Genomic DNA, 14,073 nt, shown 5'->3' with positions numbered 1-14,073 from the left:
GTAGCATTTGTATTCTTACATTTATAGAATAGAATTGTAGAGCTGGGAAAGACCTCAGAAACCATCAAAGGTCCAACCTACATACATACCCTCATTTTTCAAAGGGGGGAACTGAGTCCTAGAAAGAGGAAGGGACTTGCCTAAGATTACATAATAGAACCCAATTGGCAGGAAAGAAAGAAGAGGCTTACGTTAAGTGTCCTTAGGATGTAAAATGTTGATCTCAACGGGGACAGAGCAGATCCAAGGACATTGGAGAAACCCAGTGTAGGGTGGGGGGAGAGAATAGGGTCATGGAGCTGCCTCTCCCTCTAACTCTCTTTGGCAAAAAAAAAAGAGGCACACAATTCATTTTACAATGTAAAAAAATAGATCTGAGGACTCCAACTAAATGCAGACTTTAATATACAGTTTGTAGAAACACTTCTCATAGAAGGTACCATTCATTCATTCAACAAATATTTACTGAGAGCTGACCGTTACATTAGTTGGCACAAACTCCAAATTCTCTTCCTTCCTTAAGTTGAAGAAGGTTAGTCTGAAGGGAATTGCTGCCCAGACAGGAGAGTGATTAACTGGAAGCCACTAGACTAACTGAGCCTGCCCCTGGGCCCAATGGTGAGGGAAGCTCTTTGGTCTGCCCTGTAACATTCTGATGTGGGTCTCTCCAATGTTAGTCAACAGAAGGCTAAGCTCTTCCTCCGAGAGCTGAGGATGCTGGTCCCGAGCAGGAAAGAAATTATTTCCCCAGTCCTAGAAGAGCACAGGACTCCCAATCAATACTACCTCTGGGGTCCTGGAAATCACCTCCCCCTCCTTTGAACCTGGTTTGTGGGCCTAGAAAGAGCAGATGAATTTGATTTCAAAAGAGCTATGTTCAGATCCTAACTGTTTGACCTGCTTCCTGTTTTTGTGGCTTTGGGCAAGTTTTCCCTCTGAATTTTGCTCCCTCATACATAAAAATGAGGTTATGAAGGCAAGTGATTTCAAAGATGCCCTCCATCTCCTGCATCCTGTAATCATTAGATTTGCTGGATGAAGCCATATTTTGGATGTGAATCATTACATTAATTAATCATTCATTAAATTAATAAATAAATATAATATTATTAAAATGATAATAATAAAAATAATAAATAAACAATAGATTAAAAACCATACTTCATCCATGCTCGATGAAGGAACATACCTCCCCCCCCCCAACCTGTTGACACCTTTTCTCTCTTTTCAGATGAAACTGAATATGAATACAGTGGAAGTGAAGGTGAAGAGGAGGAAGAGGAAGAGGAAGAGGAGGAAGAGTTAAATGAAGACCAAGGAGAGCCCAGGTAAGCTTGACCAATCAAATACTGCATGGGATAATGCTGTGTGTAGAACTTCCCAGGCAGCATTGGGTCTAGGCCTAGGAGTGAGCAACCCACAGTCCTCAGAGTTAGTAGGGCAGTTAGCAGTCACTTACTTTCTTTTTTTTTCTGAGGCAGTTGGGGTTAAGTGACTTGCTCAGGGCCACTCGGCTAAACAGTCACTTTGTTTACATAATCTTTGAGGAGGGTCTTCCTTCCTATCTCCAGCCTCCTTAAGTAAGATGGCAAAGAAATATGGAAGAATAAGATCTCCCCAATGAAAGATGATTGAGGATCAGTAATCAAGAGAATGAACTAGGAAATTCTGACATTTCTAGAGATAGTTTTAGCTTGGTTGCTGCAGAGGAATATCCTCGCTAGCAAAACGGGGCCCCTAAAAGACCCGATCACTCTCAGTTTTAATTATATGAGTGATCCATTACTCATTGGGCTGTATCCTCTCCTTTAGCTCCATAGTGAATCTTCCTGGTGAATCTACCCTCCGAAGAGAGTTTCTCAGACTGCAGCAGGAAAACAAGAAAAGCCCACTTTCCAAGGAGCAACAACTGAAACGAGAACAGCAGCAGCAACAGCAACTGATGTGGCAACGTTTGGAGAAGGAGCAGAGAGAACTACAGCAGAAGCAGCAAGATCTGCAGCAGAAGCAGCAAAATCTACAGCAGAAGCAGCAAGATCTAAGGCAGAAGCAGCAAGATCTGCAACAGGAGCAGCAAGCTCTGCAGAAGGAGCAGCAAGCTCTGCAGAAGGAGCAGCAAGCTCTGCAGCAGGGCCAGAAAGTTTTGCAACAAGAGAAGCAAACTCTGCAGCAGAGCCAGCAAGACTTGAAACAGGAGCAGCAAGCTTTAGAGCTGGACCAGAAAGATCTGCAGCTGGACCAGGAAGCTCTGCAGCAGGACCAGAAAGCCCTGCAGCAGGACCAAAAAGCCCTGGAGCAGGACCAGAAAGCCCTGCAGCTGGACCAGCAAGCCCTGCAGCCAGACCAGCAAGCCCTGCAGCCGGACCAGAAAGCTCTGCAGCCAGACCAGAAAGCTCTGCAGCAGGAGAAACAGGCACCAGAGCTACTGCCTAAGCCTCAGAAACCTCCGCTATTGCCAAAGCTGCAACTACCACAGCAACCAGAGCATCATCAGGAACAGCAGCCACCAAAACAGGAGCAGCAGCTACCAAAGCAGGGACTGCAGCCACCAAAGCAAGAGCAGCAGCCACCAAAGCAGGAGCAGCAGCCACCAAAGCAGGGGCTGCAGCCGCCAAAGCAAGAACAGCAGCCACCAAAGCAGGGGCAGCAGCCACCAAAGCAGGAGCAGCAGCCACCAAAGCAGGGGCTGCAGCCGCCAAAGCCTGAGCAGCAGCCGCCAAAGCCGGGGCAGCAGCCGCCAAAGCCGGGGCAGCAGCCGCCAAAGCCGGGGCAGCAGCCGCCAAAGCCGGGGCAGCAACTGCCAAAGCCGGGACAGCAGCTGCCAAAGCAGGCATCCCGACAGCAGGTACAGCAATCTCCAGACCATCATTGGTTGCATTTTCCACCAAAGCCCAACCATCACCACACACAGCTGCTACCAAAGCATCTAGCCTATTTCCAGATACAGCAGCCACCACATATGTCAACCCATCACCACACACAGCTGCTGTCCAAACATCACCTACAGCAACCACCAAAGGTGTCGGTCCATTACCAGTCCCAGCATCCACCAAAAGTGCTAGTCCATCACCAGGCGCAGCAGCCACCAAAGGTGCCGTCCCATTACCAGTCCCAGCAGCCACCAAAAGTGCCACCCCACCAGCAGGCCCAGCAGCCACCCAAGGTGCCACCCCATCTCCAGATGCAGCAGCCACCAAAGGTGGTGCTCCACCATGTTCCTCAGCCACTAAAGGTGACAGTCCATCACCTGACTCAGCCATCACCAAAGTCTCTCCAGCTGCCAGCTTATCACCAGGGGAAGCAACTATCTCATCCCCAGTCGCCACAGCAATCAGCTCAGCAGCTGACCCATCGCCAGTTGAGGCAGCCATATCAACAGCCCCAACAACCAACCCAGCAGCTTTCACAGCAAGTGGCCCAGGTGAAACAGCGTCCACAGCAGACACAACTGCAACCAAAGCAACAACAGCAGCAGTTCAAAGACCAGGATAAGACCAAGGATCCAGTCCTGACTGAGTGGCAGAAAAGCAAGGAGCAACAGAAAGAGCAGAATAAGAAACCTGAGGATGTAAGAGTTAATATCTATTCCCCATGTCAAATCTAGCTGCCTTTGATGCATGTTATTCTCATAATTTTTTTTTACACATGACAAAAGTATACGTAGAAATTAGAATTTTTTTCCAATTGCTTTTTTTTTGGGTGAAAAAGCTCCCTGCCCCTCAGAGCTTTTGTGTCTTCCACTCTTTCCAATAAGTATTCCCCGACATTGTGTCACCTCCACCACAGACCTCCTGTGTATGTATCTTTGGTTCAGTGTAGCTGTTCTTTCCATTTCTTTCTTTAGTGCCATTTCTTAGTGCCCCATGTTTAGGGTTGTAATGTAATTAATGTCTAAATGCTGTGGCTCCCCAGTCAATGATAAGGAAAAAGTTTGTTATAAACATGCTTACAGATCTTTTCTATTTTTTTTTTTGTTTGTTAGGTTCCTTCTAGCTTCATCATTAAATACTCAAAGGATACTTTTTATAATTAATTTTCTCAACAAGCCCTCTCTGATTTTCTTTTGCTCTGTTTTTAAAAGGCACTTATTGTTAGAAAGTTATTCAAGATGGCTACCATATAATAAATATATAAAATATGCTATATTCTCTTCTCTAGGTTAAGCATCCTTCAACCTATCCCTATATAGTATGAGTTTGAGGCTCTTTACCATCTTGATTGCCCTTCTGTGGACACTCTGGTACGGTGAGAGTTTCTCCACTTTAGTTCTAGTCATCATGCCTCTCTGAAGGTAGCCTAAGCTCACATTGTCTTTTCTGGCTACCATATCACACTCGTGGGCAAGCCAATAACTATAATCCAAGAGAGGCAGAGTCTAGGCAAAAGAATGAGAGTAGGTAAATGTTGGGAACTGTAAACCCAGGTAGCCTATTTAAGTGACGTGTTTCACAAGCCGATGTCATGAACCTAGCACAAATACCTATATTGTTGTCACTCACACCCCTTGTACTAGATTTCCTTGGGCCCTTCCAGTCATTTGCTCTTCCTTTATAGAGACTCTAGCAAGTTCAGGAACTTACCATGCAGATATGCTGTGCGACACAGAATCTGAGCAGACTCCTCATCACAGGTCCCCAGTACCGGTCTTGTTATATAAATGGGCCACTGAGAAATAAAACAGAATCCTCTGCTGCATGTACTCACAGTATTCCCAGGAGGGGCAAACTTTAATATCCAGTGTACAATGAAATGGGTTAACTACAGGGCCCAGACTGAAAAGAACGAAGTGAGACCAGATAAGGGGGTTGTCTCCCTATAAATAGGGAGGTAAGGAACGATGGGAGTTTTCAATTAGAAGGAAGAGGAGGTTTAAAAGGAGTGAAGGAGGTAAGGAACAATAGGAGTTTTCAGTTAGAAAGAAGAGGTTTTTTTTTTTTTTTTTTAATTTATTTAATAGCCTTTTATTTACAGGATATATACATGGGTAACTTTACAGCATTAACAATTGCCAAACCTCTTGTTCCAATTTTTCACCTCTTACCCCCACCCCTCCCTAGATGGCAGGATGACAGTAGATATTAAATATATTAAAATATAACTTAGATACACAATAAGTATACATGACCAAAACGTTATTTTGCTGTACAAAAAGAATCAGACTCTGAATTATTGTACAATTAGCTTGTGAAGGAAATCGAAAATGCATGTGTGCATAAATATAGGGATTGGGAATTTAATGTAATGGTTTTTAGTCCTCTCCCAGAGTTATTTTTCTGGGCATAGCTAGCTCAGTTCATTACTGCTCTATTAGAAATGATTTGGTTGATCTCGTTGCTGAGGATGGCCTGATCCATCAGAACTGGTCATCATCTAGTATTGTTGTTGAAGTATATAATGATCTCCTGGTCCTGCTCATTTCACTCAGCATCAGTTCGTGTAAGTCTCTCCAGGCCTTTCTGAAATCATCCTGTTGGTCATTTCTTACAGAACGTAATTTTCCATAATTTTCATATACCACAATTTATTCAGCCATTCTCCAACTGATGGACATCCATTCAGTTTCCAGTTTCTAGCCACTACAAAAAGGGCTGCCACAAACATTCGTGCACATACAGGTCCCTTTCCCTTGAAAGAAGAGGTTTACAGGGAATGAAGGAGGTAAGGCGTGATGGGAGTTTTCAGTTGGAAGGAAGAGAAGGTTTAAAGGGAACGAGGCACTCAGAACATATGGAAAGATAGGAGACCATGAGCAGAAAGCTTGAGGGGAACGTTTAAAGCTACAGTTTGTTCCAGTGACTGAAGGGATGTGTCTTACACAACCAGAGCATCCAATTTAAAGGATATGTTTCATGGTTTTAGTTGACCGTGTGTACAAAATAAATTATTGTTCATATTCGATATACCATAAACCCTACTTAACTCCACCACTAGCAACAAAGAATCTAGCGGTTCTAGGTAATGGGATTTCCTCAAGGTGAACCCCATAAAGATCTGTTTCATTTTCATTGTCGAAAATCTTTTTTTAAAAGTGTGTTCCCCATACTCTGCCTTAATAAGTCCAGTATATATCAATATTTAAAGAAAGTGAACTTGTGGACAATAATCTAACCTTTGCTGATGGAGGTTTTTTTGCATGACCCTGGAGTTATAATTCTGGACGTTGCCAACAATCCGGTAGAGGTGGCCTTTGGCCTGAACCTGTGCTCAACCTAGGCCATTCCTTGAAAGATGCTTTATGATGAAATCCTTGATGTGAGTTAGCATTCTGTTTGTGTGGATAGTTTTCTTTCAAACCTCAAATCAGAAACAAATTCCCTGCTAATTCTGGATTTAGGATCCTATGTATATGGATAAGTCACTTGTCCTTCCTGGGCTTCAGAAGTGACTTATCCATACTCACACATAGGATTCTAGATCCAGAATTAGAAGGCATCTCAGTAGCTATTGAGTCTAACTTTCTCATTTTACAGAGGAGAAAGTAGAGATGAAATAATTTGTCCAACATGAGAAAGCTAGCCAGCAAGTGTCTAGTGGCAGTGTTCAACCTCAAATCTTCCTGACCCTAACTCAGACACTCTGTCTACTATACCACCTAACTGCCTCCTTGACTTGCAGAAGCTAACTTTTTCTGAGTTCTTATAATGTGTGATCCATTTCTTTGGAAATGGCACTAAAAAGGCAGCCCTCCTGTTGAGACTTTACAGGGGACTTGGTACTTTCCACAGCCACTGACAAGCCACAGAAAACAGGAAAACGACTGAGGCAATGCATAAAAGAATCACTCAGGAAAGGTAGATATAATAATAAACCCAAATAAACTATTGAATTCTAGGAAGATCATGGTACAAAAGAAATTATATGTCAGGATGGAAAAATCACCTTAAGATGGAAATTATAGCTGATAATTACCTCTAGCAGTTGCAGAGAGGGGAGCTCAGATAGCTGATATTTCTATAGTCCTTGGTAACAGATCAGTTTACTTACTTGCTCTCATTTTTCCTTTGATCTTCACGATAATTCTAGGAAGTAGAAATTGGTTCAGTCTGGTTTGGTTTTTGAAATCTGGTTATTTCATATTGAAATAGGCCTTTAAAGGTTGACTTCTTAACCAGGGATCCATAAATTTGGTTGTTTGTTTGGGGTTTTTTATTTTTATTTTGACAACTGTGTTCCACTATAATTGGTTTCATTGTTTGATCTTACATATTTTTTATGTTTTCTAACAATATTCTGAGAAAGAATCTGTAAACTTCCTCAGACTATCAAAGCAGTTCATCACCCCAAAAAGGTTAAGACTCTCCTCTTTAGGCAATGTAGGGGCTTTCCATTGGGGAACACTCTCTACCAATGCAAGTTAGCCTTTGAGGGATGCTTAGGATGCTAAGAGGTTGAATGACTTGCCAAGGGTGACACGGCCAGTATGATCAGAAGTAAGAAGAAGCATGGTGGATAGAGAGCCTGCCGAAGCTTCAAGAGACCATCACAAGTATTATTTCTTATATTTATAGATGAGAAAACAAATTCCGAGAAGTGATTTGACCAAGACCACGCAGATAGATCTCAAAACCAGGTCTTCAGAATTTAGATTGTCCATTTAAAAAGTCTGTACCTACTAGGATGAGTAGAAAGCTGTTCATAAGAAACTGGTGAACTCCAGCTATTTCTCAGGCAGTTTCTCTAGTTATTTAGGGAAATGTCATCCTGGTACAAGGAGCAGGAATAACTGAGGGAGAGCCCCAAAGCAGGAATTTGGGGCCACATCTCCAAGTTCAAGTTCTGACCATTGGTACATTCTTTCTCCCTCCTCCCCTTCCCCACCTCGTTTCCATCAATGCAGTAGATCACTCCAATCTTGTTTCCCAGAGTTGATCTTCAAGTTCTTTGTATTAAAAAGGCAAACAATTGCCCGATCCATACGGACAAGTAGAAGCTCTCCCAAACTCTTATATTCAGTTAAGTCTCTCCTTTAGGAGAAAGTAGAAAATTTTTGTAACACAATCTTAGAGAGCTCTCGATGCATCTATAAAAACCAAACTTAAGAAAAAGATGAAAACTTACTAAATTGCACAGGAAGTTGGGGTTTATGAGAAACACAGAGAACAATTTTTCATACTTGGAAAGTATTTAAAGGATTGAAATACATTACCTCTATGGATGGAGGAGTTACCATTGATATTTGCTTTTGGAATTGTTAATTCACCTTATTAATTTTATCCTTTTTTCTTTTAAAGAAAAAAGCAGAAGATGCTCCACAGGTTAAAAGATATCATCGAACCCTTCCCAAAGATCAAGCTCAGCTCTTATTTCTACAATATGATCACAAGCCACAGAACAAAGAAACTTCAAAGGCTTTGAAAAAGACTCCGACTTCTTCCCCAAGCACTTCAAAGAAAGAGGTAAAATTATTCTAGATGATGTGGTACAATTTTCCCAGCAACTTAAGATGTATAGATAAGGCAACACATCTAGTTATTCATACATTGTCTCCTGAAATAATACCACACTTGAACTTCCTCTCTGATAGCCAATAGCCACAAGTGTCTTCTCTGACCCATTGGGTTTGGTCTATGTCATCATGGATCTGCTGTAGGATACAAGCATGGGGTTAGAACTCAGGAGCACTCATTCCATGGTTCACACTACATTAAGAGAGTTCATGATGAATCAAGCAAGCATCATTGTTCAGTCTCCTCACCTGGTTTTCTGTTCTCATAAAAAAATCTTACATTGATTCTCCAATCTCCTGTTTAACTTTTTCATGGCAGCAAAAAGTTACAGGGGTCTTTCCTTCTGCCAGGCATTGCCAAGATCTTCCTAGCTCCCTTGGTTCATTTGCTTTACTGGTTCTCTTAAAAGTTACTCTTTAGAATTTTCCAATTGAAGCTGGGATAGGGAATGGTCTATCAGTGCTTAGCTTTCACTTTAAAAAAATGTTTTATTGATACTCTTTTAAAAAATAATAGCCTTTTATTTTCAAAATACACGTAAAGATAGTTTTCAACATTCACCCTTGAAAACCTTGTGTTCCTAAATTTCTTCTCCCTCCCTTTCCCCTATCCTACTCCCCTAAATGGTAAATAATCCAATATATATTAAATATGTGCAGTTCTTCTATACGTATTTTCACGATTATCATGCTGCATAAGAAAAATCAGATCAAAAAGGGAAAAAAATGAGAAAGAAAACAAAGAGCAAGCAAACAACAATAAGAAAGTGAAAATGCTATGTTGTGATCCACATTCAGTCCACACAGTTCTCGCAGATGGCTCTCTCCATCACAAGTCTAAGTAGTCATTGTGGTAAGCAATCATGACATAATGAAACATTTAAATTGGCAACAGAGGAAGAGTTCCTAAGGAAACTGGGCTACTAAACCCGTTACTCCACGCTTGAAATTCCTCTCCCTCTCCTTTCCCTTCTCCACTCCAAGATTCCCAGCAGAGGAAAGGGCTTTATGTCTCCTTCAATAGACCGCTTTTGTGACCCTACTTATGCTGAATCTGAAGGCACAGCTGGGACAGAAGCAAGACAAGGTTCATGGCTCGCTCTTTAAGAATCACTATTGTAGGGCCTAAGTAATAGCCAATTCTAACTATGTTTTTTTTTCTTGTCTGTAGTTTATGGAAGGAAGGAAAAAAGGAAGGAAGAAGGAGAGAGGGAGAGAGGAAACAAGCATTTATTAACTCTCTGGCATATTCCAGCATATTCCAATTCGCGCTGGGTGCTAGAGCTACAAATACAATAAATAAATAAACAACAATAAAATAAAACAAAAAAAACTTGAGACAGTCCCTTTCATTAGAGAGTTTGCATTTTAATAAGGGAAGGTAATTCATATAGGACAGTGCTGACCAGAAAACATCAGAAAAAGCAAATGGAGCCATCAGGTTGAATACTCTTTCTAGGAGTGTGTTCATGTGATTTAGATAGGGAGGAAGACAGATGGTGAGAATGTAGTGTGACAGATCTGAGGGCATCTAGATATGGTAAACTCTCAGCAATTGTATTTTCAGGACCCCAAGTTGGGTGCTTGAGCATCAAGTGCTTGGGTGCTGGATCAGAAGAGAGGGCAGAGCTCAGTAGCACAGAAGGAAGATGAGATCTAAAGTTCAAAATTCTATTAACTCAGTCTATTAGATCATGATGTTAATGACAACTTCTATTCGTGTGCAGGAAATATAGCATGGCCACGGCCTGAACGTCTAATCCTAGATAACCATTTATTAAAAGTATCCTAAGGACAATGGAGCAGCTGAGAGTAGGTGAATTCCAGCCCTCCCCACATGCAGATACGAGTCCCGTGTTGATGATGGGGCAGAAGACTTGTTTTCATCTTGTTATTACTGATCAACATCAGGACCCCAGGTCATTGCCTTCTTTTCCTTAATCGCTGTTGCTGTGAAACCTTGCCCTGGCAAACCTCCATTCCATACTTCCCCAGTGATACTAAAAGAGTCCTTTAAAGTGAATGATGTTTATTGCTCTATAAATTCTAACCACTGGCAGAAGAGTTTGTTTTACCAAGGGGGGGACACTGCATCTTCACTGAAGTCTTGTTCTATAGTGTGTTTGCTCTTGGTCTCAGGGAATAATACTAGGTCATCTCCTCACTCTGAGAGTTAATGGTAGATCACCCAGATCTGATCACTCAGCTATGCCATCTGTACCTGCTTGGTTCGATCACCTGTGTTTTACAAAGCATTACTTATTGTTATTCTTGTATTTTTTCTGACTATTAACTATTTCTCAGAGAAGGTAGGAATGAATGTGGAGGGAAAAGAAACCCAAAATGTTCCAGGCCTCTGTACATATGTTCAGTGTATTCATTTATATATATGGATGTATGCATGTATATATACATATACACACATCAAAAAATATATTATGTATTTTTTTTATTTCTAAGACAAAATACTGCCTGTCCAAAATAGGGATTATCTTTCTCGTTTCTATCTGTAATCTTTTCTGGGAATTTTGTAACCAGTTGAGTTCATCACATAACATCTCTGCCTTTATAACTTTATTTTGCATCCACTTCTCAGGGTCAACAATTTTCTGAGAAATCAACTCCCTGAACATAAATAAAGAGGCTTAGGCTGGGACTATCTGATGCCAAACACCAGGATGAAAAGTGAAAAATGCAGGCAGCCATCCAGATGTTTGATGGCTAAACATCTGGATAGGTTTAGAGATAAGTGGTTGCCAAAACATCTGGATGATTAGCTGCATTATTTTGTTTCTCATCCAGCTGTTTCCTGACATGTCCAGAAGTTGTATAGTGCAGTGGAAAGAGAGAGCCGACTTTGGATTCTGAGGACCTGGGTTTGAATCCTGGCTCTTACCACTTCCAACCTGTGTGACCTTGTGTTTCACTTTACTTCTCTGGGTCTCAGTTTCCTCCAATGTAAAAAAAAAAAGGAGGGGTTGTTGGGCTCAATGATCTTTAAGATATCTTCCAGCTGTATGATGCTGTATACAGACAAACTGGACATGTTGGTGCCTGGAAAAAAGCAACATCTTACAGCCAGCAACTTTTCTGCAAGACAGGAGTGATCACACCTTTGTGGTTATCAGAACATAAGCCCGAGATTTTTTTTTAAATTGCTAATGTTGAACTTTTCTTTGTCAAAGATTTAAATGCAACTAACAAGTCATACTATAGAAATTATGGTTTTGTTCATCAGCTCAAAAAAATACCTTGAACTCAAAATAGATGAAAGAATTGAGGAAAAAAATCTGAATTTTCTCATTTAGAAATCAATATTTATTTTTAAAACATTGCCTGTGATTTTATGAGTTGGCTCCAAAGTAGGTGGAGTCAGGGACAAAGAGATGGTCTCTCTTAAACCTCAGAATAAGCTAATCAGTATCGATGAGATAAGGATAATTTGACTTTTTGAGACTTTTATTATGTTTTAAGGGGGAAATGTTCAGTTTATTCACTCCTCTTGAAGTGACAGAGCCTGAGGATAAATGACTAGCAAACTGTCAGGTTAATTATCCATCTTGGTTTCCAGGCCCATGTTTTATAATTATCCATTTTGAAGAAAAAGTAGAATATAGTGCAAAATTTCATTTATGCATAAAGTCATTCACAGAATGTCAAAAGGATTCCAAATTTAAATGCTGTAAGGAGCCTCAGAGGCCATCTCATCAACCCCTTCATTTTGCAGAGGAGGAAACCAAGACACAGAGGGGTGAAGTGACTTGCCCAGAGTCACACTACTAGTAGACATCATAGGCAAGATTTGAACCCAAGTATTCTAACTCCAGAGTTAGTGATCTTTCCACTGCACTACAGACAGTTCTAGGATCCCTCATTGCTTATTACTTTGCCCCCAACAACTGAAAACATATGCTGTTTGGGTCTAGTTGTTAAAATTCACTTAGGTCTTTGATCATAGGTGTGCAAAGCACATACATTCAGTTGGGGTGGGGCAAGGATGGTCTTATTACAGAACATTGTAATAGTCGACATAAACTTGTTTATCGACATCTTCCCAGTAACTATAATTGTCATTCCCTACCTCTCAGTAGGGTGAACTATGTCTATGCGTCCCTCATTTTGATTCTGTATGTCTTGACTTTTTAAGTTGTGTTCTTTGTATGTGATATATTGTTGAAGTGGGTTTTTTTCTTATCCATTCTATCATTTTTTCATTTTATTGGATAGTTTAATCCATTTATACTTAAATTTACATAGGTTATGCTTGTGTTTTCCTCCATTTGTTTCATTAATGATGCTTTTTATGAAATCCCCTTCCTATTAAGGTCAATACTTTGTCCTTGTGATTAGTTTCTCTTGATGTACTTCAATGTTGATCTCTTCCCATAGTGTCTTTCCCTCCCCCACTCCTGTTTGCTTATCCTTTCCCTAGTTCCCGGATTTTATTTAAAGTATTCATTTTTTTCTTTCTTTTATTTATTTAGTCATTTTTTCCACTTCTTTCTGTCTCTTCTCTTTCCACAGTCAGTTAAATGGTTAGTTCAAAATCCTCCATCTCCAGAAGATATGTATAACTGCTTTGAATTATTTCTTCATCCAGGTTGCTTCTTTCCTTGTTTTTGGAAAATTGTTGTCATGTTAAGTTTCCAAAAAATAGCAGTGACCTAGTACAATACCATGTGTCAGTCAGAATTTCAAGTGCCAACAAACTGCTGGCCACGGTGCTGACAAAACTAAAGGACCCAGATATTGCATGAAAGAAAATTGCTTCTCCTCAGTCTAGATGATGACTATATCTCTCCTGGAACAAGATTCATTGGGAAAACCTGACTCTCTTGCTAGTTGTCATGTTCAATTGCACTAATGTGACAGTTTCAGAACACTGTAAGGATGCTTTTGGAAGATTTAGCTTGGTATAGAGCCCTGCCTTTTCAGTATCTGGTTTGTAGCCTCCAAATCCCTGTTGACATGAGTTGTATACATGCTACTCATAGCTCAAACTGCTCTACATTCTCAGTGTCATTGTCAACTTCTCACAAGTTCATTTCTCATCATTCGCTCCCCAAATCTTGTCATTTCTAACTCCAAGCTATTCTTTTATATGTTCCCTTTTTTCTCCACTCACAGTTACCATCCTGGTGCTGGCCTTTATCAACTAATTCCTTTTCTATGGAAATAGCTTCCTAATTGGTTTCCCTGATGTAAGTCTCTCCTCCACTCAGCTGCCAAAATGATTTTCTGAAAGTTCAGGTTTGGCCATATTACCTCTTCCCTCCTATTCAGTGAACTCCAAATAGGGATTATCTTTCTTGTTTCTATCTGTAATCTTTTTTGGGAATTTTGTAACCAGATACTGACATCCTTCAAATGCTCTAGTGCAATCATGCTGGTTTTCTTGCTGTAGCTTTCACGCAGTATTCTGTCTCATATCTTCATGTCTTTGCACTAGATTGAGCCTAGAATGCATTCCCTATTTCCAACTCTCATCACCACCTCTCGAGAGCCCTAGTTTCTTTCAAAATAAAACTCAATAACAACCTTCTTCATGAGGCCTTTCTTAGCCTGTCAGTACTTTCTACTTGTATCTGTTTTATATATCCATATGCGTGCATGAATATTTTCTTCAT

At 40.7% G+C, this 14,073-nt stretch overlaps 1 protein-coding gene across 1 annotated transcript in view; it reads left to right on the top strand.

The window, feature by feature from the left end:
* Positions 1–14,073, top strand: part of LOC100929955 (mitogen-activated protein kinase kinase kinase kinase 4) — a 219,476-nt gene that overhangs the window by 134,877 nt on the left and 70,526 nt on the right. Inside the window, exons 11-13 of the mRNA XM_031945049.1 lie at positions 1,232–1,328; positions 1,813–3,568; positions 8,232–8,396. Coding sequence (XP_031800909.1) covers positions 1,232–1,328; positions 1,813–3,568; positions 8,232–8,396 — 2,018 coding nt within the window. The remainder of the gene's footprint in view (positions 1–1,231; positions 1,329–1,812; positions 3,569–8,231; positions 8,397–14,073) is intronic.

This window comes from Sarcophilus harrisii, chromosome X (genome assembly GCF_902635505.1).
Source record: "Sarcophilus harrisii chromosome X, mSarHar1.11, whole genome shotgun sequence".
Lineage (NCBI taxonomy): Eukaryota > Metazoa > Chordata > Mammalia > Dasyuromorphia > Dasyuridae > Sarcophilus > Sarcophilus harrisii.
This window is presented reverse-complemented; position numbering and strand designations above follow the sequence as displayed.